Source organism: Vulpes vulpes, chromosome 2 (assembly GCF_048418805.1).
Source record: "Vulpes vulpes isolate BD-2025 chromosome 2, VulVul3, whole genome shotgun sequence".
Classification (NCBI taxonomy): Eukaryota; Metazoa; Chordata; class Mammalia; order Carnivora; family Canidae; genus Vulpes; species Vulpes vulpes.
Window position 1 is genome coordinate 121,835,422 of NC_132781.1, and position 21,814 is coordinate 121,857,235.

General features: G+C 40.1%; 1 protein-coding gene across 8 annotated transcripts in view; it reads left to right on the plus strand.

Moving 5' to 3' along the window:
- ARHGAP26 (Rho GTPase activating protein 26) overlaps positions 1–21,814 on the plus strand; it is a 416,966-nt gene that overhangs the window by 132,966 nt on the left and 262,186 nt on the right. For all 8 annotated transcript variants that reach the window (XR_012000004.1, XM_072749878.1, XM_072749874.1 and 5 more), the window contains 2 exons: positions 1,985–2,085; positions 7,621–7,715. Coding sequence is in view for 7 of the 8 variants with exons in the window: in XM_072749878.1 (XP_072605979.1) it covers positions 1,985–2,085; positions 7,621–7,715 (196 nt within the window). In the remaining variant the exon portion in view is untranslated. The remainder of the gene's footprint in view (positions 1–1,984; positions 2,086–7,620; positions 7,716–21,814) is intronic.

Here is a 21,814-nt window from a genome sequence, read left to right on the forward strand (position 1 = left end):
ACAGTCATAGAGACACACACATACACACTGCCATTTTTTTCTGAATCCTTTTAAAACAGGTTCTGTACCCCCTGCTTCTTTAGTGTGTATTTTCTAAGAATAAGTGTATTCTTTTTATGTCACCATAGTATAGTTACCATATACAGCAAATTTAACATTGATAAGATATTTAATGTAAATGACAGTTCATATTCCAGTTTTGTCAGTTGTCCCAGTAGTGCCCTTATAAAGTATTTTTTTTCTTTCTTTCTAGATAGGATTTTGTGCTGTGTTTACTTGTCATGATTTTTTTTTTTTTTTTTTTTTTACTTGTCATGATTTTAGACTCCTTTACTCTGTAATAGTTCCTCAGCTTTTCTTTGTCCTTCATGACATGGACATTTTTGAAGAATGTAAACCAGTTCTTTTCTAGAATTTTCTTCAGTGTGGATTTGTCTAATGTTTCCTGAAGATTAGATTCAGGTTAGGCATCCCTTGTCAAATCCTACATAAGTAACATTTGTGTTTTTCTTTGGAGATCACATATCATGGCACAGGATGGCCATCTGGCCCACATGGTGATGTTAATTTTGGCCACTCAAAGTATCCTTTGGTTTATCCACTCACTGTACAATCACTATTTTTTCCTTGTAGTTCATTAACAGTCTATGAGGAGATGCCTTGAGACCATATCCTTCTTATCAAGCTTTGCCCTCCCTAGAGTTAGCATCCATCAGCAGCTCTTGCCTGAACAGATTGTTACAGTGATGGTTGCAAAATGGTGATTTCTCAGCTCTATCACTCCACATTTATTAGATGCCATTTAGTGTACTGTGAGGAAGTGACCACCCTTCCTTCCTCATTCTTTCCTTCTCTCCTTTCCCATCCATCCATCCATCCATCCATCCATCCATCCATCCATCCATCCTTTTATTGTCAGGATGGACTTAAGGATTTCTGTTCTACTCGGTAGGCTGAATCCATATCCATTACTGTCTTTATTTGGATGCTCAAATTGTTTAAGATGCCACGCTTAAGGAATCTTTGTGTTGTGCTATCACTGGAATTTTTTTTTTGAGCCACAAAAATAAATTAGAATGGTTGTTATTTTTATCTTCGTTTTAGTGTATACACTGTTGTTTTTTACTTTTTTAGTTTCCTAAGCGACATTGCACACTTGCTATAGGCCTGATACCTGAAAAAATAATTACTAAATCTTTGTTAAATCTCATGTTATTACTAAAAAACAAATAAACAAACTTCTGCTCTATGATATCTGTGAGCATCTAAGGCTAGTGTTGAGGACCTTAGAGGCTAATAATACTAATTATGCCTTCTTCATCTAATAATATTTTGTTATTCAAAATAAAGTAATTGGCCAACCACCAGGTAAAATCAGAGACTGTATATTGAGGGACAGACTCCTTAGATTACATTTAGGTATTTATAGTTACTTCCATTTACATCTCTGTGTCAGAGTTTGTCTGCTTTTCGGATTATCTTCAGTTCTGCTAAAGTACAGGTTAGGGGTTTGGCACTAGGTCAGAACCCCTGTACATCTTTGCAGAGAGTTGCAGAGCAGCTGTGTGGGAAGCATGAAGTTATCACACCAGATGGGAACAGTGACAGGCACTTTGAGGAGCTTTTCTGTTCTTTCCATAGTCCTCTTACTCCTGTCAGGGGAGAAAGGAAACTTCAAGTGGAGATAAATGATGGGGAAGTGAATTAATTTCCCCAGGGAACCTCTACATCCCTTATATTATAAGACCAATTGGATGCAGCATTTAGTGGGAAACAGTCTTCTTGGTCCCTTGGGAAAGCCCTAGATCAGTTCCATTTCCAGCCTGTGGGATCAGATTTCTGCCTATTCCAGTCTAGCTGGTGGAGACTATATTTGCCCCTAGAAACAGTTTAAGGGTGGGTGAGCATTGTGGGTTATGGGTTGTGTGTATTTCCAGCATGCGCTTGACACATAGAGATGTTTCATGGGAATACTATCCTGCAGGTCACTTTGGAACTTCTTGGGTGAAGCACTACTGTACGTATCAACGGGATTCCAAACAAATCACCATGGTACCATTTGACCAGAAGTCAGGAGGAAAGGGGGTGAGTTCATTTTTTAAATTTCATTTTGTTTGGCTAACATAGGATACACTGTCAGTGTATCCCTGTCATTTTCTTTTTTTGTTTTCAATTTTTTTTTTACTGATGTATAATTAGCATGCAGTATTAAATTTGGTTTCAGGTATACAGTATAATAATTCAATGATTTTATGTATTACTCAGTGCTTGTCCCAGTACGTGTACTCTTAAACCCCTTTATGTATTGGGACACTGCCCCCCCACCCACCCTTGGCAACCACCAGTTTGTTCTCTGTATTTAAGTCTGTTTTTTCTGTACACTTGGCTTTTTTTTTCTTTGTTGGTTCATTTGTTTCTTAAATTGCACATGTAAATAGATCATATGGTATTTATCTTTCTCTGTCTGACCTATTTCACTTAGCATTATCCCTCTAGGTCCATCCCTGTTGTTGCAAGTGGGAATACCACATTCCTTGTCATGGCTGAATAATATTCCATTACATATATATATCCCAGTTTCATTCTTTTACATGTCACCAGTTTTCCCAGCACCATTTGTGAAGAGAATGTGTTTTTCCTATTGTATGTTCTTGCCCCCTTTGTTGCAGTTTAATTGATCCATATAGGTGTGGGTTTATTTGTGGATTTTCTGTCCTGTTCCATTGAGCTACCTGTCTCTTTTTGTGCCAGTACCATATGTTTTGATCACTATAATATGGTAGTGTATCTGGAAATCTGGGATTATGAGATCTACAACTTTGTTCTTCTTTTTCAAGTTTGTTTTACTGTGATTTCCCTTACTTTTATACAGTAGTTCCAAGAGGAATGGTACCCTAGACAGTAACTGTACCAAAGCGAGTATTCTTAGCTTTAAGTTCTACTAGGAACTGCAACTAAGAAAGGCTCTTGTATTTCACATATATACAATATTAAGTAAGTCAAATGTGTTTAGATGCTAGAAATTCCTGGATGGTCTTGTCCTGTGAAACTGATGGACATCACTCTTACTTGATACAAAGAGGGCTGCCAGCTGGTGTTTTATTTTTTTATTTTATTTTATTTTTTTTTTTGCCAGCTGGTGTTTTAGATGTCCTGGTTATCTTTTGGGTGTAACAGATTACCAAAAAAAATTAGCAACTTTTTTTTTCCCCTAAAGATTTTATTTATTTGTTTAAGAGGGAGAGCACATAAGCAGGGGGAGAGGAGGGAGAGAAGCAGGAAAGAGGCAGAGGTAGAAGGAGAAACACTCCCCACTGAGGAGGGAGCCTGATGCGGGGCTCAATCCTAGGACCCTGAGATCATAACCTAAGCTCAAGTCAGATGCTTAACTGAGCAGCCCAGGTGCCCAAATTTAGCAGCTTTTAAAACAACACCAGTCGTTTTAGTATTTCTCACAGTTTCTGTGGGTTGGGAATTGGGCTAGCATTTGGATGGGTGGTTTGGGCTTAGAGTTTCTCAGTGGGTTCCAATTGGATGATGGCAGGAGCCAGAATAGTGAGGGTTTGAAGCAACTGAAGGCTGGTCAGCCATGGCTGTCTTCTTTTCTCCTGGTCTCCTTCCTCTCTTTCCCTCTTTCCTGTCTGTCTGCTCTATACAGTCTCAAGGCCTGTCCATCTGGTCTCTCAGTGGGAGATAGTTTGGGTTTCCTCACAGCATGGTAGCCTCAGGGCAGCAGAAGGTGTAAAGAGTGAATATACTAGCAAAGAAAGCAGAGACTGCATGTAGCCTTAGAAGTCTTACAGCCTTCCTTTTGCTCCTCTGGTTGAAGCAGTCATAAAAGCCTACCTAAGCCCACCCACCTTCAATGGGAGAGGGGATGCAGATCAGCCTCTTGATGGGAGGAATATTACAGAATATTACAGTATGGCACAAAAAATGTATAGAAGTACTCTTGCAGCTGGCTCTGATCACAGGCCCTGCGGTCACTAGTATAGAGCTCCCCACTGTGTTACAGCTTTTCTCCTTTCTTCTGGGCCTGTTAGCTACAGCCTGAGTACATTTCTTCTTCTGGTGATGTGTCTTTTCTCTATGGATACTCTTAATATCTTCATTTTTTCTTTTAGTATTTTACATTTCATTATCATGGTCCTATGTGTGAATTTTTTTTCATTGTTTTTGGGAATTGGGAGCCTTTCTGTTTTTGAGGATTGGTATCTTTCAGTAACTTTGGGAAATTTTTATCAGTTATCACACTTTGAATTTTGCCTCCTCTTCATATCTACTTCTGGATATAACTCCTTTGGAGATAGCTAAATATTTTCAAGAAAAGCATTTATATTTTTTCATCTGCTTGATCTCTGGACTCCATTCTACATGATTTCTTTGATTCTATGTTTAAGTAATTTTTAAGTTTTGTCCAATATGTTGATAAATTAGTCCCCAGTAAGTCTTCCATCTCTGGGCCTCTCTGTGGTGCATTGTGGTGCAGTGTGTTGGGTTTGTGTGTGTGGTGGGGAGACATTACAGAGGCTAAGAGGATTGGCTTTGAAATTAGACTGGTGGCTCAGTAATGTTAGATGCATTTATATTATTGTTGGCTACTCTGCCAGCTGCCCCTTGACCTCTACTACTTCAAGTTTTTCTTCCTGGCTTTCTTTTCCTTAGGCCATAAATATAGGAATTTATCAGCATCTCTTTCCCTTCCATGTATTACAGAAGAATACACCAAAGTTCTTTCAATGTCGGAAAGGGAATAATGTCAGGAAAATGATATTGTTCAAATAGAGAAACATAAAGAATTTACAGAGTCGGGAGAGATATTAAACATTGATCACTAGGTGTTCCCTAGTTTTCATACAATGGAAATAGAGTTAGACTTGCTCCCTTGTTGAGCCATAGTCCTTTTCCAATCCTGTCTTTCTAGAAATGAGCATCACTAAATTATTCTTTCACACAGTCTTTATTTGGGGGCTGTTGACCTTCTGCTTTTCTAAACCTTAAAAGAAGAACTCTTTTAAGAGTTCTGAACTCTTAAGAGAACTGTTTGATCTTATTTCACTAGAAAGTGAATGACAGAGACCAGTTTTGCTTGATGTTTGGGACTCCCAAGTGTTCAGTGAATTAATAGTAAACACCTCACTGTGTTCTTAAGAAGTTTATATGAATTAGTATATATATTGTTGGGACAGAGCTTCACACATAATGAGTTCTGTATTAGGAGCTTGATAGTACAATAATTAATTTTCCTAATAATTCCTTAAATTTATTTTATATTTTTAAGTCCTTGTATTATCCTATATTATCCTGCTTAATCCACTTTTCTCCTTCATAAAGGAGGAAATTGTGGTCTAGAGAGAGAAAATGATTTATAGAGCCATACAACTGATGAGTTACAGAGGCAGTACTCAGACTCTGATTCTGGAGTCTGCATCTTCTGAATCAGAGATAACTGCTGTGAATAATAGTGATAATAATAATAGAAAAATAGATAAAATAATATATTTCCATGATATCACTCTATTTCCTCAGCTTTAAGGTGGAGGAAATAGGAAGACTGGCAATCTAGAGGTAATGTCATCTCAATTTGTACAGGAGAATCATGTGACATCTTTATATATGATATATGTGTTTGTACAAAGCTCTCCCCAGGAGGTGGAAATAGACAACATAGATAATAGGATGGGTTTTTTATTTTCCTAACATGCTTTTTCACTCATCTTTCCTGTCCATTTCATTTGCATTATTCTCCTGTAAAAGTACCTGCTTTTCTCTTAGCTTCAGACGAGGATTTGTGAGCAGATTTGTTCCATCATCTTGGAGATGTGTGTGGTGAAAGAGAATTCCCCTGTATCCTAGCCTCTGAGATGAGGCAGCTCTCTCTGTGTGAGGTCTGAGCAGCCCGAAGCTGACCTTGTCCCCTTCCCTTGCTTGAAACCCTTCATTATTTTTCCCTTGGCTCTCGGGAAATGGACCACAATCTGCATGATCTGGCTCTTGATTCCCTCAGGCTCTTTTTCATACCACTTTGCCACTTGCTCTGGGATTCAGCCATACTGGCTCGCTTTCAGTTCCTCCCAGGCTTCATGGACCCTGACCACAGGACCTTTCACCTACTGTTCTCTACTCCCCTGAAAAGACAGTAGATGGAAGGCTTGTGAATATAAATTGTTTCTTGCTAGGTCTTCTGTGTTTGTGTGGTATTGTGATACTAGGGGGTAGTTAAGTTTTACCATATGCAGTCACATTTCCTTTCTCAACAAATTAGGCAGGTTTGCTAGTTTTCTCCCTTGTTTAGACAAAACGATTGGCAAAGGCAAGAGAAGAGAAACAGGAGCTGTAAATTCTTAAATGGGGCCAAAATCAGGGAAAGAAATTCCTGTTTTTAGGCAATAAAAGAACACTATATGATGAAACTGTTGGATTTAATTTGTACAGTGGGATACTACTCAGTAGTAAAAAGAAAAAAACTATTGATTTGTACAACATAGGTGAATTGCAAAAGAATTGTGCCAAATCAAAGAAGTCAGAAATAAAAGAGCACATAATATGTGATTCTATTTATATGAATTATAGAATATGCAAACTGATCTGTATGACAATTCAGTATTTACCTGAGGGTGGACTGGAGGGAGGGATGAAATTCAAAGTACGCAAGGAAATTTCTGGGGGTGATGGAAATGTTCATTAGCTTGATTGTGGTATTGATTTTTATGGATGCATATAGAAGTTAGAACTCATAAATTGACATATACAGTTTATTACACATTAGTTATACCTTTGTAAAACTGTTCAAAATCTACTTATTGAGCGCTTCCTCTGTTCTGTGGCTGGTTTGGGCTCCGGGGACACTGGAATCAGCAAGAACAGACAGTCCCTGGCCTTAAGGAGCTTACAGTCTGATGAGGAGGGAGACATGATTGGAATCGTCACCTATAAGGACAGACAATTCCACCTGTGATCAGTGCTGAGACAAAGTACATGGTGCTATGTGAACGTGCCTTGGGATATTTGACCTGGTCCAGGAAGACCTTTCTGAAAAAAGGTGATGGAGCCAAGATTATAGAAATTCAGAGTCAAGAGCAGACCCTTATCCACCCTGAAAATTAGGGGCGCCTGGGTGGCTCAGTTGGTTAAGTGTCTAACTCTTGATTTTGGCTCAGGTCATGCTCTCAGAGTTATGACATTGAGCCCTGTGTGGGGCTCTGTGCTGCGCAGAGTCTGCTTGTCTCTATGCCTTCCTCTCTCCCCCTCCTCCTGCTTGTATGTGCATGTGTGCACACTCTTTCTCTCTCTCAAAAAATAAAAACTTGTGTAAGTCAAACCTGTTGCAGATATTATCAACTAGAGTTTATCTAGCATGGGTTGATGTACCATTATGATGTGCTGGAACTAAATTAAAACTAGGGGTGTTTGGCTTGAAGTATGACATGGTTTCCAGGTTTTAGCTGTGTGAGTCTCTTGCCTGAGGGGAAGGTTTTTGCTCGACTTCCCACCTTGCTGTGGTCATGAACACCCAGGCTCAAGAAGATGGAATGGTCACTGTTGTTCATGTGACATGTCTGTGGTATACTGGAGAGATGCACAACATAGCCCATGTGACAGTCTGTATGCTCCCAACAGGGAGAAGATGAATCCGTCACCCTGAAATCCTGCACACGGCGGAAAACAGACTCTATTGAGAAGAGGTTTTGCTTTGACGTAGAAGCAGTAGACAGGTGAGTAGCTGTCACATTCTTCTCAGGAACAAATATTGCTGAATTTATATATTTTTTGATTTTTGTTTGTTTGTTTGTTTTTACCTTTTCCATTCAGTGAGAGCTTTCCTGTCCTCTAGACTCCCCCCCCCCCCCCCCCCCCTTCTCCAGATACTCACTCGGTTTGGAATAGACCTCAGGCCAGCTGCTGGTCTGCACGGGTCAGTACAGCTTCTCCACTCTTGTAGGTTCAGTGTTCAGCTTCTGGTCTGGTTTGCTTTTAACAAAGTTAGGGCTTTTCCAGAGAAGTGATGTGTCTTTATCTCCGGAGCTTGAGTAGGCGTTTGAAGAAAACTGTTAAGCATGATCATACGAGCTATTTGAGATTTTTTACTCTATTTATTTATCACCTACATTTTCTTTTTTTTTAATGTAAAATTTTAAATTTAAAAATGGTCCAAAAGGAATCTGGGAAAGTGAAGGGTGGAACAAGTCATACTCATTTAAAAAAAGACAGCTTTTAGTTGTAGCATTTCAGCACCATGTGTATGCACCCTGGGAAAACAGCAAACCACTTGTAAAAGCACTTTTTGCTGAGGAAGCTGGGTGTTGTAGTCCTCAATATTTATGGAGCCTCATTAAGCTGTACCATTTTGTGGTGTTAAGCTAGTTTGACAACATTCCAGTTCTTTGAAACACTTTACTTGGCAACAGGTTAATTCCTTGAGTGAAAGCCACGTGTTAAGCTTATTTGTGCTGTCTGTTCAAGATCAGCAGTGCCAGCGTTAAAGATCCCTAAATCTTAGCATGATTCTCCCTAGAATGTCATTTACTTTCTTCCCTTTATTCACACACACACACACACACACACACACACACACACACACACACCTCATTTTCTGAAGCCAATACTTCTGCCGTTTTTGGGACATTGACCTATGGCCACTTGTTCCTGGTTCTAGAAGATGCAGAGACTGAGTGCCTTCTGGGGGTGTTGGCATGTTTGGAATGCCTTCTTGTGCCCTGATGTCTCCTTATACTGTGACTGCTAGAGCATCTGTGGAGGGAGCATGCCCTTTTTCATTTTAATCATATCATGGAAAGTACCTCATCTCTTCAGCTGTTAGCCATTATACCTTGGACTCTCAAGTTAGGCAGCCAGGGTCTAAATTTGGACTTTGCTGTTTAGTAGGCATGTGACTTTCATCTATAACTGCTTAATCTCTCAGGGCCTAGATTTCCTTATCTGGAAAATGAAGATGGTAATAGTATCTGGTTCCTAGAATTGTAATGATTCAAGGAGATAATGTACATAAAATGCTTGGCAGGGTGGCAAATAATAAAAGCTGTTATTGGTTAATTAGCCTGTACTGCATGTTCACCAGACTTGATTTTGTAAGGTTAGACTCTAAATGATAAGAAGTGAACATGATTTGTAAAGAAAAGATAGTACCACAGTTCTTCACCGTGTTTGGGGATGTGAGAGGGTAATGGGGAAGGGGTACATGAAGATATATATAGGTTGAACTAGTGGGAATCGCAAAATGTCTGCCTCACACCAAAGTTGGTAATTCTTGATTTTAAACAAATCCTAACTCAGGATGCTTTAAGCACTTGTGTCTCTGTTCTCAGTATGGAATCTAAGGGAGCTCATATTGTTGGCATCCATGAAAGAGGTGGAGAAGTTGTGTGAATTTAGAGGCAGAGGTAGTTGCTTGATGCTTGTCAACGGTTCTAGAGACTGTTGTCCCTTTGTATGGTTATTCGGAAAAGGATGTGCCTCATATTGCAGCTGTCCCTTAGTTTGAAAACCAGCCCAGAGATGATTTCTATAGCTGAATTGTTTCCTGTTTTCTTCCTCAGAAGTTTTCCAGAGTTTTTTTTTTTTTTAAGGCAATTAAAACTCAGCGAGGTGCCTCCGTCTCATTTCCACCTTGCAAATACTTCCTACCATCTTTCCCCTTGATTAGACCCTTAAAGCTTTGCATGTCCCAATTATAAGCTGAGAGCACATGTGTCACGTTGAACATACTGAGTGGGTTTGGGAAGTGAATTTCTCCTAAATTAACTGTTTCTGGTTCCCTTCGGTTTGAGTCTGGGTTTGGAAAGAGGCTGCCAAATTTCCTCTTAGTAAGCAGGAGGTGCGTAGCTAGTTGTGTTGTATTGCTTATATTTAAATTTTTCTTGTATATTGTGGTATTGGGACACTTTAAAAACCCTTCTGGCTGGGGAGAGACTGTCCCTCAGAGTTAGATAATTCTTAGAGATAGCAAAGGGCAATGCCTGGAGCATGCCATTGACATGCAAATTAACCAACCCAGGCCCTGCCTCCTCCAGTTTGCCCTTAATCCCCAGGAAGCAATACTCCTCTGCTTTAGTCATCTGAGGTCCCAGGTGCCAAGCCAGGAGGGCCACTCCTATAGTTTAGAGCCTTCTGAAATTATTCAGACTAGCCAATAAACTGTTGATCCTGCCCTGCTTTGCATTTCTCTTGGAAACTGCAGTAAGAGCCGCCAGCCAGACTCTTCCATCAATTCTGCCAACAAGAAGCCCCTTGGGTGCTGGCTCTTTTCCACATGGCTCTGTTAGGTATGCCATTCGGGCACCCTGTTTCTAGGACTTGAAAGTATAAGAAATTTTGTTTTCTGAGCTTGAGCATCTTCTGTGCCTCCTCTTGGGGCCACACCTGTCACCTAAAATAACATAGAACATGTATGAAATACTTCTCTGTTTTCTATGTAGGTCATTATCTTTGATCTCAAAGATTAGGTTACAGTTGGGCAGCATTTTTCCTTCTCTGTCTCCTGTTTTGACTCCATGTCTTTCTGCATTATTCTTAGCCATACAGGAAGGGACTAAGGAGAGAAGGAAAAGCATTTCCATGGGTTCATTGGCAACATTCCTGGGAACTCTGCCCAGAGTCCTGTCCTCTGGAAGATTCCTACACCTTGGTTTTTCCCCAGTGTGTTTTAGCAAGGATGTGATTCCTGCTGCCTTTCCAACCTGTGCCTTCCACAGATTTCTCAGGTGTACCTGAATGGCTTGAGAGGAAAAGGGACAAAATACAAGTTTAGCATCTAGGAAACCAGGAAGTAAAAGAGGGATTGGTTATATTTATAGATGTTTATGTAGTGGCTATTAATGTTTTACTCTATTAAGGTATAGATGCATGCTAAAGTAATATTTTTTGACGTAGAATATATGACATGATGGATTTTTAGGGTTGAATACTTCTATCTTTTAGACTCAGTGCTGATAGTTTATGTTATTTTTTAACAGAGGCTATAGCCTTTAGGAAGTGATACTCTAGCAGGTCAGTATTTTTGAGTTGATGACATCACCACGTCTTACTGTGTGTTGAGAACCACCTGCACTCAGCATCCACAGGGGTGCTTGTTAGAACTACAGCTTCTTGGCCCCTGCCCCAGACCTACAAAGTCGGACTCTCTTGGAAAGAAACTCTGAAATACACTTTGAGAACAAGCTCTTCATTTGTCTTTTATTCTCACTTATAATTGGTACATTAAACACCATACCTACTACAATACAGATTTTTCAGATTGTTTAAGAAATGTTTCCTTATGAAAAACATTGTAACAAGGAACAAGAGTAAAACAGAACAAAAATCCAGAAAACTGAGCCTTCTTTATGAAGGAGCTTAATTCTTACCAATACGGAGGAGACGACTATGGCTAGTAGAAAACGTCATTTCCAGCCTCTGATACAGATGACCAGGAAGAAGGCAACAGCAGCCACTATCATAAAACTCGCTTTTTAAGTTAAAGATGGAAGGGAACCAGAAGTAAGAGACCACTTTCTAGAAGCTGAATGCTTTTCATACATGTCTCAGGTTATTCTCCCTACACTCCAAGGAGGATTGTGCTTCACTTAATTCACATTTCTGATGATGAATCTGTAGTTCAGAGGTATGAGTCTTCCCCCAGGCTCAGGAGGGATTTGAACTGAGGTGTGTGGGTGCACACTGCAGGGCACTTTGCTCCCTCAGAACTGAGGATACGTTAGAAATGTTTCCAGTGATAAGCCCCGGGGCTGTCAGAACTTGGGTTTCAGAGATACCACTGAATGTTCAACTTGCTGGATATGAAATCTGTGAAGTGCTTTCTCACCATAATCACTTGCACGTGGCATCATAAACAAATGGATGAACTGAAGCTGCAAACTAGCTTCTGTTCTTATACTTACTACTTTATGACCTTCAGAAAATCCTCACATGGCTAACAGTTCAAAGAGGCAGTGCAGATAGGGCACAGGTGCCAGGTACATCACACCCAGGTGTTAGATGAATGGTATGTTTTGTGTGTTTTTGTTTTTGGTACACCTCTTACACCTCTTATTTTTAAGGTGACACTTCTATTTGGGGAGGTTAGCATGAGTAAGGAATAAAAGCAACAGTGCCATTTATCAGTTGATTTCATTGTATCACAATGCATTGCTGTTACTTTGTTCCTCCTGAAATCCTGATGATTAATCAGGATTAATCTCCGATATTCATATCCTACAGGAAGAAGTATTGTGACTCTTTGACCCCTAAACAAGCTGGAAATCAAAATAACTGTTAATTCAGAGGTTTGGGATTCAGATCTATATAGTTCTTGAACCTTGTGTCAGAGGTTCTCTGTAAACTGAATACATTTCAGAAAGTTACTTTTAATTCTTGTATCTAATTGTTTTTCCTTTGATATTTCAACTAGGCCTATCGTTTCAGGATCTTACACCCTTCTTTGGTAACTTCACATAATTACTTAGTTCCACATAATCACATCTTATCTGTCGGTATTCTCTAGTGCCTGCATGCCTTTGATTCCTTTTCTCAGAACTGGTTTGTGGGGGTGGGGTGGGGGTGGGGAGTGGTTCAAACCTGAGAATTTGTTAAAGACTCTGGGACAGTTGGGAGTAAGTATGTCACAGTCTGTTGTTTTCATGTCTTTGTCTTTCCTTCAAAAGGGTTTTATTGTTACCAACACTGAAAAGTTTATATTAGTAGAAACTTTTGTGTCTTTTTTCAGTTCCAAAATAAAAAGTTGTGTAGGTCAAGATATCATGTCCATTAAATCATTGCGATACTGCTTTGAATTTCTCTTCTGCTTTTGTTTTTAAATTCAGTTTCAGGACTCTAGCATTAAGATTATTTTAGGGCTTTAAGTGAGTGTGTAGGACTTGGAGTTGCTGTAGGATGTTGCCACAATATGATACAAAGAGGAGTATTTTCTTTCTTAGAAGAGGTTTATTGTGAGTTAAATTGTGTATCCCTCGATTCATATGTTGACTAATCCCCAGTATCTAAAAATCAAAATTATTTGGAAACAGTGCCTTTACAGAGGTCATCAAGTTGAAAGGGAGGTAATTAGTGTCTTTACAGAGGTCTTCAAGAAAGTGAAGTCATTAGGGTGGGCCCATAATCCGGTAAGACAGATGTCCCTATAAAAGGGGGTAATTTGGATACCAAGACAGATTATATACACAGGGAGAATACCATGTGAATGCGAAGGCAGAGAAGTGGGTGATGCATCTTCAAGCCAAGGAGTGCCAGAGGTGGCTAGTAAATCGCCAGAAGCAATGACTGAGGCGTGGAAAGGATTCTCCTTCACACACCCCAGAAGGAACCTCCCCTGCTGAATACTTGCTCTCAAATTTAACAGCCTCTAGACTTGTGAGATGCTAAATTTCTGCTATTGCTGTCATCCAGTTTGTGGTACTTTGTTACAAGCAGTCCTAGCAAAGGAACTCAGCATTGAATAGGGAGTACCTCTGTCAATCAAGCAACAGCAATACCCCTGACCGCCTTACTTAGTTATTTATTTAATTTTATTTTTTAAAAGATTTTATTTATTCATGAGAGTCACAGAGAGAGGGGCAGAGACATAGGCAGAGGGAGAAACAGGCTCCCTGCAGTGAGCCTGATGCGGGACTGAATCCCAGGACCCCAGGATCATGACCTGAGCCAAAGGCAGACGCTCAACCACTCAGCTACCCAGATGTCCCCCTAACAGCCTATTAGATGGATGGGCCGGCACACACTTGTTGAATAATCCCACTGGCAAGAGGCCCCACTGTACAAACAACATATTGACATAAATTATCTTCCTTATTCTGGATACTTTTGATGATAGCCTAAGCTTTCTTTAGCTTAAAAAAATATATATCATTCTTTCTTCTTAATAAAGAAGCATTCTTTTGTGTTTTTGTATTACCTTGCCGTAGCATCGAGCATTTGAAGGTTTATATTTTATATTGCTGAACTGAATAAAGACTGGATTTATCATTTTTTCCCCCTAAAATTATGTCACCTCTTTTTGAAGGAATTCAATGTAAAATTCATGGATAGGAATGGGACTCCCATCTAAAAGTAGCTGTTAGTGGTAGTGGTATGTGAGTTACTAATACTTGCCAATTGGTGCTTCCCTTCAGTCCCTGAATAATTAACTTCACCATGCAGCATCTTATGGAAATTCATGAATAAGAATAGAGAAAATATTTGTTCAAGCTCAAGGATCATAGTGGCAATCTTCTCCCAGCATCTCTGGATTTGTTTAAAGAAATTTCTCACAGATGTAACACATGGATATTTTCTCCCATATGTTTTCCAGGAGGAGCCACTAAACCATATGGAAAATAATAGAAACAAAAGGCTTCGTTTTGATGCACTGAATCAATGTAGTCTCTTGAGTGGTGGTGTTTATATTTAGGGAAAGGAAACAATTAGAATGCTGTATTTTTTCCAGGATTAATTCCAGCAGAAGTCCTTACATTTGAAGACATTATGTGGAGTACTAAATGGCCCATTCCCAATATTGGCATGGGGGCCAGGACAAGCATAGTCCTTACCTTCGTGGAGTTTACTTTTGATTATAGAAATGCATACACATACAGATTCATGCAACTAAAGGTATAAACCAGGACGTTGAGTGTTTGAGCAAACTTGGAGGACCAGAAAGCTATAGGACGAATATAACAAACCCAGGGATTTAATCCTGCTGTTCTTAGAGAGATTGATGGCATGACCAGAATACCATGAATCTATTCCTTCTCTCATTCCCTGCCTCCCACCCTCCCTCATTTATGAAGCGTAACTACCTGCCACAGATTTTACCAGCAGTGGAAGTAGAAAGTTTAATAAAGCACTTTGAATCTATCGGACTTTCCTTCTTAAAAGTTGCCACCTGATTTTGCTTTCAAATTCAACCTGAAGTCCTAGTGCAAGCTTCCCACGAATAGGTAAAAAAAGACACCTTTTCTTTTTCTGACCAGCACCAACCTGATGTGCCATACCCACTATCTACTCTAGGGTCATCCTACTGTATATACTGTGCCTTTGCACTATGTATGAGCTTTTCCTGGTAGTGGTTGGCTGGTTGTTTAATTAGATATGTTGTATATACCTCTGTTCAACTCTAAATTTGTGTGTCAGACAATATGCTTTCCAGAGGCACAATCACGTCTTACAGTTTTTAATACAGTAATGTGTGCATTTGGTTGCTTATTTTGTTGCTTAAGGAAGTGTAATTTTTTAGTTAGATTATTTTGTTCTTTCCTTTGGGACTTTGGTAAACTATTTTGTAAGATGCTCCAGGAACTTAATCATGTTAGTTACTATTTAAAATAAAACTTGAGCAGGTACTCATGTAATCTGCATTTCAGTATAGGTAATGTGAAAAAAATTCCAGGAAAATGAAAGCTTGGTTAAAATAAGAATAGTGGAGACTTGGAAGATTTGTGGAAGATCTGAAAAACTCACTGAAACCCTCCAATTAGCTTCCACACTTATTTCAAGGATGTTTTTATGGCTGGCTGTGCAGTGCCGGTAGAAGATGCTAGCAGCCTTGAGATTCAGTTTGGGACCTGCCCCTTACTAGCTGTATGACTCTGGGCAAGAGCATTAGCCACATGGATAAGATGAGGCTAATCATACCTCCTTTACAGGATTGTTTTGAAGATGGAATATGATAATAATACTCCTTCCTCATGCAGTCCTGTGTTGGAGAAAGTTGTGCTTTAAAATTTTTTTTCTCTACCCAATACCTGGGAATTCATTGTTCTCATGTTGAACCTAACCTTGGGTGAATGTTTCTTTTGAGCCTGTTCTCTCCCCCCCTCCCCCCACTCATTTTGATGATATTCATTTTCCTCTAGTGGAATGAGGTTTCAAGTCATCTATTAACTATGAGTGAATATAGGTGCGTTAAATATATATGTGCAAAGGGGCTGCTGGGGGAAGATTTCAGTTTTCAAATTATATATGTGGTAACGTTATTTGGATATATTTCCTATAGAAGATAAAAAGTTGTATGCCTTTCTTCATCATTTATTGTCTCAAAAGGGAACTGTAATAAGGTAAAATAATTCTGTTGCTCCTAACTTGGTATGTGTTGTGTGTGTATGCACTTGTTTGTATATCTTGGTGAGGTTGTGTAAGTGTAGGATGGTATGTATTTTCCAAAAAAGATTGCATTATGTAACAGACTTGCTGCAGTGCTCAACCTCTAGATGGCAGTTTTGTATATTTATTAGTAACTATTAAAAGGTCTATTGAAAATTAGCTGTCCTTTATATATCCACAATTAGGAGTCAGTGGGGGTTGTGTGTTTGTGCCTATAGAAGAAATTATGCAAATCGCTCCTTAAAGAAAAGGTATGGAATGATTCATTCCTTCCTCTCACCCTTTGTGATGGATCATTTCGTACCCCTTCCCTACAAAAGCAAGCATGCTCAGTTAATCAAGCCTCTGTAAAAATTACATTTTACCTTGCTTTATAAATGAAAAGTGTCAGGCTCTTCACTTCAGGGATGGCTTATTTCAAGATGGTGAAGAAAACAGATGTGTGATTTTGGCTGTCCGATGTATGCTGAGCACCAGGCAGATCTGCTTTTCCTTCTTGGTGCAGGGTGCCTTTATCTTTTGCAACAGATGAATCTATTTTTCCTGGTTCCAGACTTCTCCTCCCCCGCCCCCCCCCCCTTCTCACCCCTGGCTTGAAATAATATTTGAATTTGCCTTCCTGGTGGTTGGATTAGAATGCTAGTCTCAGTACCACTGACATTTCAGACAGGAAATGGCTTTTCCTTCCTCAGAGGGTGTTCTGCTCTAACTTCCATACTTGGGTGGGGGTCAACGGGGTGGTGGGGGCAGGGGGGAAGTATTGTGCTTTCTGGATTACTTCTTGGCTGTTAGATAAAATAAGTGAGTTGAGAAGTTCTTGGAATCTTAAATATTCATGCAGTTTGAACTTGTCATTGACAAGTAGTCCTTTCCCTCTTCTTTTTTTGTAAATTGAGAGCCTGTTTACTGTTGACTCTGGTTTAAGTAAGAATGAGATGGGGTGGTTCATGCATTTTACAAAGGAAGACTGGGGCAACCTTACTTGTACTCTTCAATCTGCATACTGAAATTTGGTGTTTTGCTAATGGAGAATGCCAGTTTATGAGGCAACTTCTAAGTGTAAAATGAGTTGTTGTTGTTTTTTTTAAATCTAAACCAAAATGTTGCTGTTAAATAAATATGAAAAGATGAAACAACTCAATCAGTAAATTCCACTTACTTACATTTCTATTCACTATGAGATGGATAGTAAAAATGAAAATTTAATAAATGAACTAATAAATTTCTTGAATTAGACAATTTTTTTCAATTTTTTATCAATGGTAGTAACATGTATTTTTGTTCTCCCTGAGTCTTACTCATTGTGGCAATTAATAATGCTGTCTCCTGTTGTTGCTGCTGCTTCTCTGTTAAAATTTTCTTTCTTCTTTTATTTATTTATTTATTTATTTATTTATTTATTTATTTATTTATTTATTTATTTATGATAGTAACACACACACACACAGAGAGAGAGGGGCAGAGACACAGGCAGAGGGAGAAGCAGGCTCCATGCACCGGGAGCCTGACGTGGGACTCGATCCCGGGTCTCCAGGATCGCGCCCTGGGCCAAAGGCAGGCGCCAAACCGCTGCACCACCCAGGAATCCCAAAATTTGCTTTCTTCTATGCTAGGAGATACCTAGCATCATGGCTGGCACATTATAGGTAATAAGTATATGTTTCCTTTAGGATCATGCAGCTTAATGTGCCAAAGATTGCTTTATCTGGGCTTCCTGATGTTTTATGACTGCACTCTCCTTTAAAAGAAAATGTAGTAAATTATTTGATACAATTGGCAATATTTACTATTGAGAGTCTTATTACTACCATGGTACTCATTATTTTAGGACCTTTCCTCTCAAGAGGTTAGTGCTACAGGCTGTAACAGGTTATGATTCAGTCATAATAAGGATCAGATCCTTTCTAAATTGATGAGAAATCAGCTTCTGAAAACTTAAGGTGTAGGGTGGGGTGGGGGGAGGGGAAGGAGGGAGAGAGAGAGCACGAGAGTACACAAAAGCTGTGCTTCCCCTCTTTCCTTGAGAATACACAAAAGCTGCGCTTCCCCTCTTTCCTTCCCTCCCTTTAAGGCAGAGGGAGCTGGTCACTATGGATCCCAGGGCACATACACTGCATGCACATGGGGGCAGTACAGTATTGTGGTTATGTATGGGCTTTCTACAGAGTCAGCAGACTGGCTTTAAGTTGAGATGTTGCCACTTATATTTTACAAGACTTTTAAAGAGGTTAATAATACCTACTTCGTAAAGTTATTTTGAAGAAAAAGTAATAATGCAGGTAAAGTCCTCAGCACAGTGCTTGGCACATAGTAAATTATTCAGTAAATATTAGCCACAGTTAATAGGTCCCTAGTTTGTAGCTTCTGGTTTCTCTCTCAGGTTTCTCTGTGTTTTTGCATAATTCAGGTTACGATGGCTTGATCTTTTCATGAAGAAGGATCTGTAATGCACAAGGAGCTTCTTCAGGGGGTCATTATCTCAGCATATATATAGCTGTGCATATTGTTAAAATTTTATCTCCAAGTAGATTAATGTTGCCCTCCAGTGATGACAGAGGGTCCTGAGTATTGGGGGGAAAGGGGAAGTAGCCTATGTTCCTCTTGTTTTTAAGAGCTAGAGATGCTCTGCTGAATTTTAATGTGAGATGAATCAAGAGTACAGACACACACCACTCTTCTGGTGCATCAGATGACTTTATCATATGCCATGATAACTTAGGCTGGAGTTCAGGTAGAGAGGCAGAGGAGGACAGACACAGACACTAGAAGTTGCAAACTGGCGGTCCACAGACCTGTTTGGTTTGGCTTGAGTAATGTTTGAACCAGCATGTTGAAGTTGGAAAAATCTGGCAATGTTGATCCCCCTCCCTGTGTGCCAGCTATTTATAGAGCTGAGAGGTAGACACTCCCTCTCAGTGGGGCATGTATGTACTCTCCACTTTGCTGCAGTCCCCACCATGCCCTATTGTTTTGCTATGATGACAGGTGACAGCTTCCACTTTGCCTTGCACTTGCACTGTTGTTTTTCCCATAGAGCAGAAATACTCTTGTTCCTGTGACTATCAGAAAGTAAATGTGCAAAAGAAAATATAAAGGGCTACATGTTAAAAGGAAAGCGAGACTGAGCCTATTTTCCTTGAGGCAATAAATACTTTTTTTATTCAGTTTCACTCATTTTGCTTACTTGCTGTTCTCTGTAGATGTTTCAGTCTGTAATCTCATAGACAAGAAAGAAATGTCATTCTCTAAGATTATTTGTAATGATTTTGGCCATATCTCTGTGTAAATGAAGATGTCCTGAACCTTGAGCCCTAATAATGGTTGGGAACCTGTTTTTCCAGTAGCATTTTAGAAGCAAAGGACCACTTCTTATCCCTGGCACTTGTGCAGCTCTTTTCAGTGGTGGATGGCAGCCCGTTCTCCAAGCCTTCACCATTCCCTGTCTTCCTATATAAGCATATAGGCTTCAAATGCAGGCTGTGGGAATGTGTGTTTCTGCAGGTGCCATAGCCCTTCTTTTATTCTGAACTTGCCCCTTTCATGTGCTGTAGTGTGGTTGGGAGCTGAGGGATGAACTTTTGCCAACAGAAGATTTAGAGTCTTATGAATGAGTAACCTCTAGATCTTTGGAGGTTGATTTAGAAAGAATAGTACTGTTAGATTCTGAGTGTGTTTGTTTCAGTGGGGTGGAGTTAGGAACAGCATTTCCTTGTCCAGTAGGAAGTGGTGGAGTTGCCAAGCCACTGAGATCACTATTGTTGACTCAGATTCAGGAATAAGATTAGAGCAGGAAAGCTGTCGAATGGCCCTGGAGTCAGGCCTGATTGTGATTCTGCTTGCTGTCTGCTGCTGAGGAGGCTGTGAGCTGACATCAGTGGTCCCAGCTCCTGGATGTGGCAGTGAAGAGTGTACTGTTTTCCATGGGCTCTTTCTGGAGGCCAGCGTTGAAGGTGCTATGGTGCTGGGGCACGGTTTGCCCTGTGACAGATGAGTAATGGTCTGCATCTCTTCCCCTGTTGTGTGAGAGGTGGAGTGCCAGCTTAGAGAAAATTGCAGATACTGTTCACAGTTCTTAAGCTGATAAAGATACAGCACTGACCAAGGGTTTATTCAGAGTCAAAATGAGGTGCCATATCTTATACGTTGTATCTTAGGCTTGAGCTCCAAAAAGGATTGCAAGTCCTTTGTCACTTTTCCCAACTAGTGGGCAGAGGGGGCTCCTTCACAGATTTTCTAGAATTTGCTAAAGACCCCTTCTTTGTCCTAATCGATTTATCTGACTTTAATTCCAAAAGGGGGAAGTAGGCCACTTTGATGCTTTACTCAGGAGGAAAAAGGAAATGGTCATGATGTCAGAGCCTGTGTGTCACTGCAGCCCCTGGCTTGACTCCTTTTGTGGTAGAGGTGTGATTTTCAGTGCTGTCTATGATTGTTCTGGGGGTGGGGTCATGTGTATCAGAAGCACCTGTGGCTGCTTTCTTTTCTTTTTTAAACTATATACACCTGGCCTTCTCCCTCCATAATTTTCATCCTACTGCATACTTGCCATCTTTTCTCCTCCACGTGCCACCTCCATTGGCCCCAGTGATAACTAATTTTTGGAACATTTACAGTGTGTCTGACACTTTGAAAAACTTTATGAGCATCTCATTTAACCTTCACAATGACTCCTTGAAGTAGGTACTGTTTAAATCTGCAGTGTAAAGGATAACATGGAGTAGTTCAGTTACTTGTCCTCTAGCCATTTATGCAGCAGCAAAGCACCAGAATCAGGATAACTAGTGAGCCTAAATTATTGATGACAAGGCCTGTCTCTTCACTTTGTATGTATGTATATATGTATTTAAAGATTTTATTTATTAGAGAGGTGGGGAGAGAGAGAGAAAGAGAGAGAGAGAGCGTGCGAGAGAAAGAAAGAAAGGGCTGGTGGGTACGAGAGTATAAGAGTAGAGGGAGGGAGAAACAGTAGTCTCTCCACTGAGCAGGGAGCCTGATGCGGAGTTTGATCCCTGGACTCCGGGATCATGACCTGAGCCAAAAGCAGACGCTTAACCAACTGAGCCACACAGGTGTCCTTCTCTTCAGTATTTAAAAGACTTTTTTAAAAAGTTGATGTGTAATCCCAGTAAGATGCACAAATCTTAAGTCCATATCTTTATGACAACCCCCCAACCCCTACCTGTGTAACCACCCTGATCAGGTTATAGAAAGAACATTGCTGTTACCTGAGAAGGCTTCCTTCTGGTCATTGTCATACCTTTTCCCCAAGATGAAATCACTATTCTGAATTCTGTCACTATAAATGACGTTGACTAGTGTTTGAACATCATATCAATGGAATCATACTGTTAGTAGTCTTTTGTGTCTCGGTTGTGTTTTTCATTATTATATGAGGGAGCCTGATGTGGGGCTCTATCCCAGAATCCTGGGATCATGACCTGAGTGGAAGGCAGACAGTTAACTGACTGAACCATCCAGGCGTCCCAATCATCTTTAAACTAGTAGACTGTACTGCCAACTCACTGTGGTGCTTAGAGGAGGGCTAGTTCTTTTTGATGGTGGAGGACTTGAGTGGTCAATATCTGCTCTTTTTGGGCTAGGGCACCTTTACATTTGCTGTGGTCTTGTGTCCAAGGGTGAAGCAATAGACTGCTGGGTTGAGATCCTGGCTCTTGAGACTGTGGACAAGGTCTTTAACCTATTTGACCTTTTGTTTTTTCAT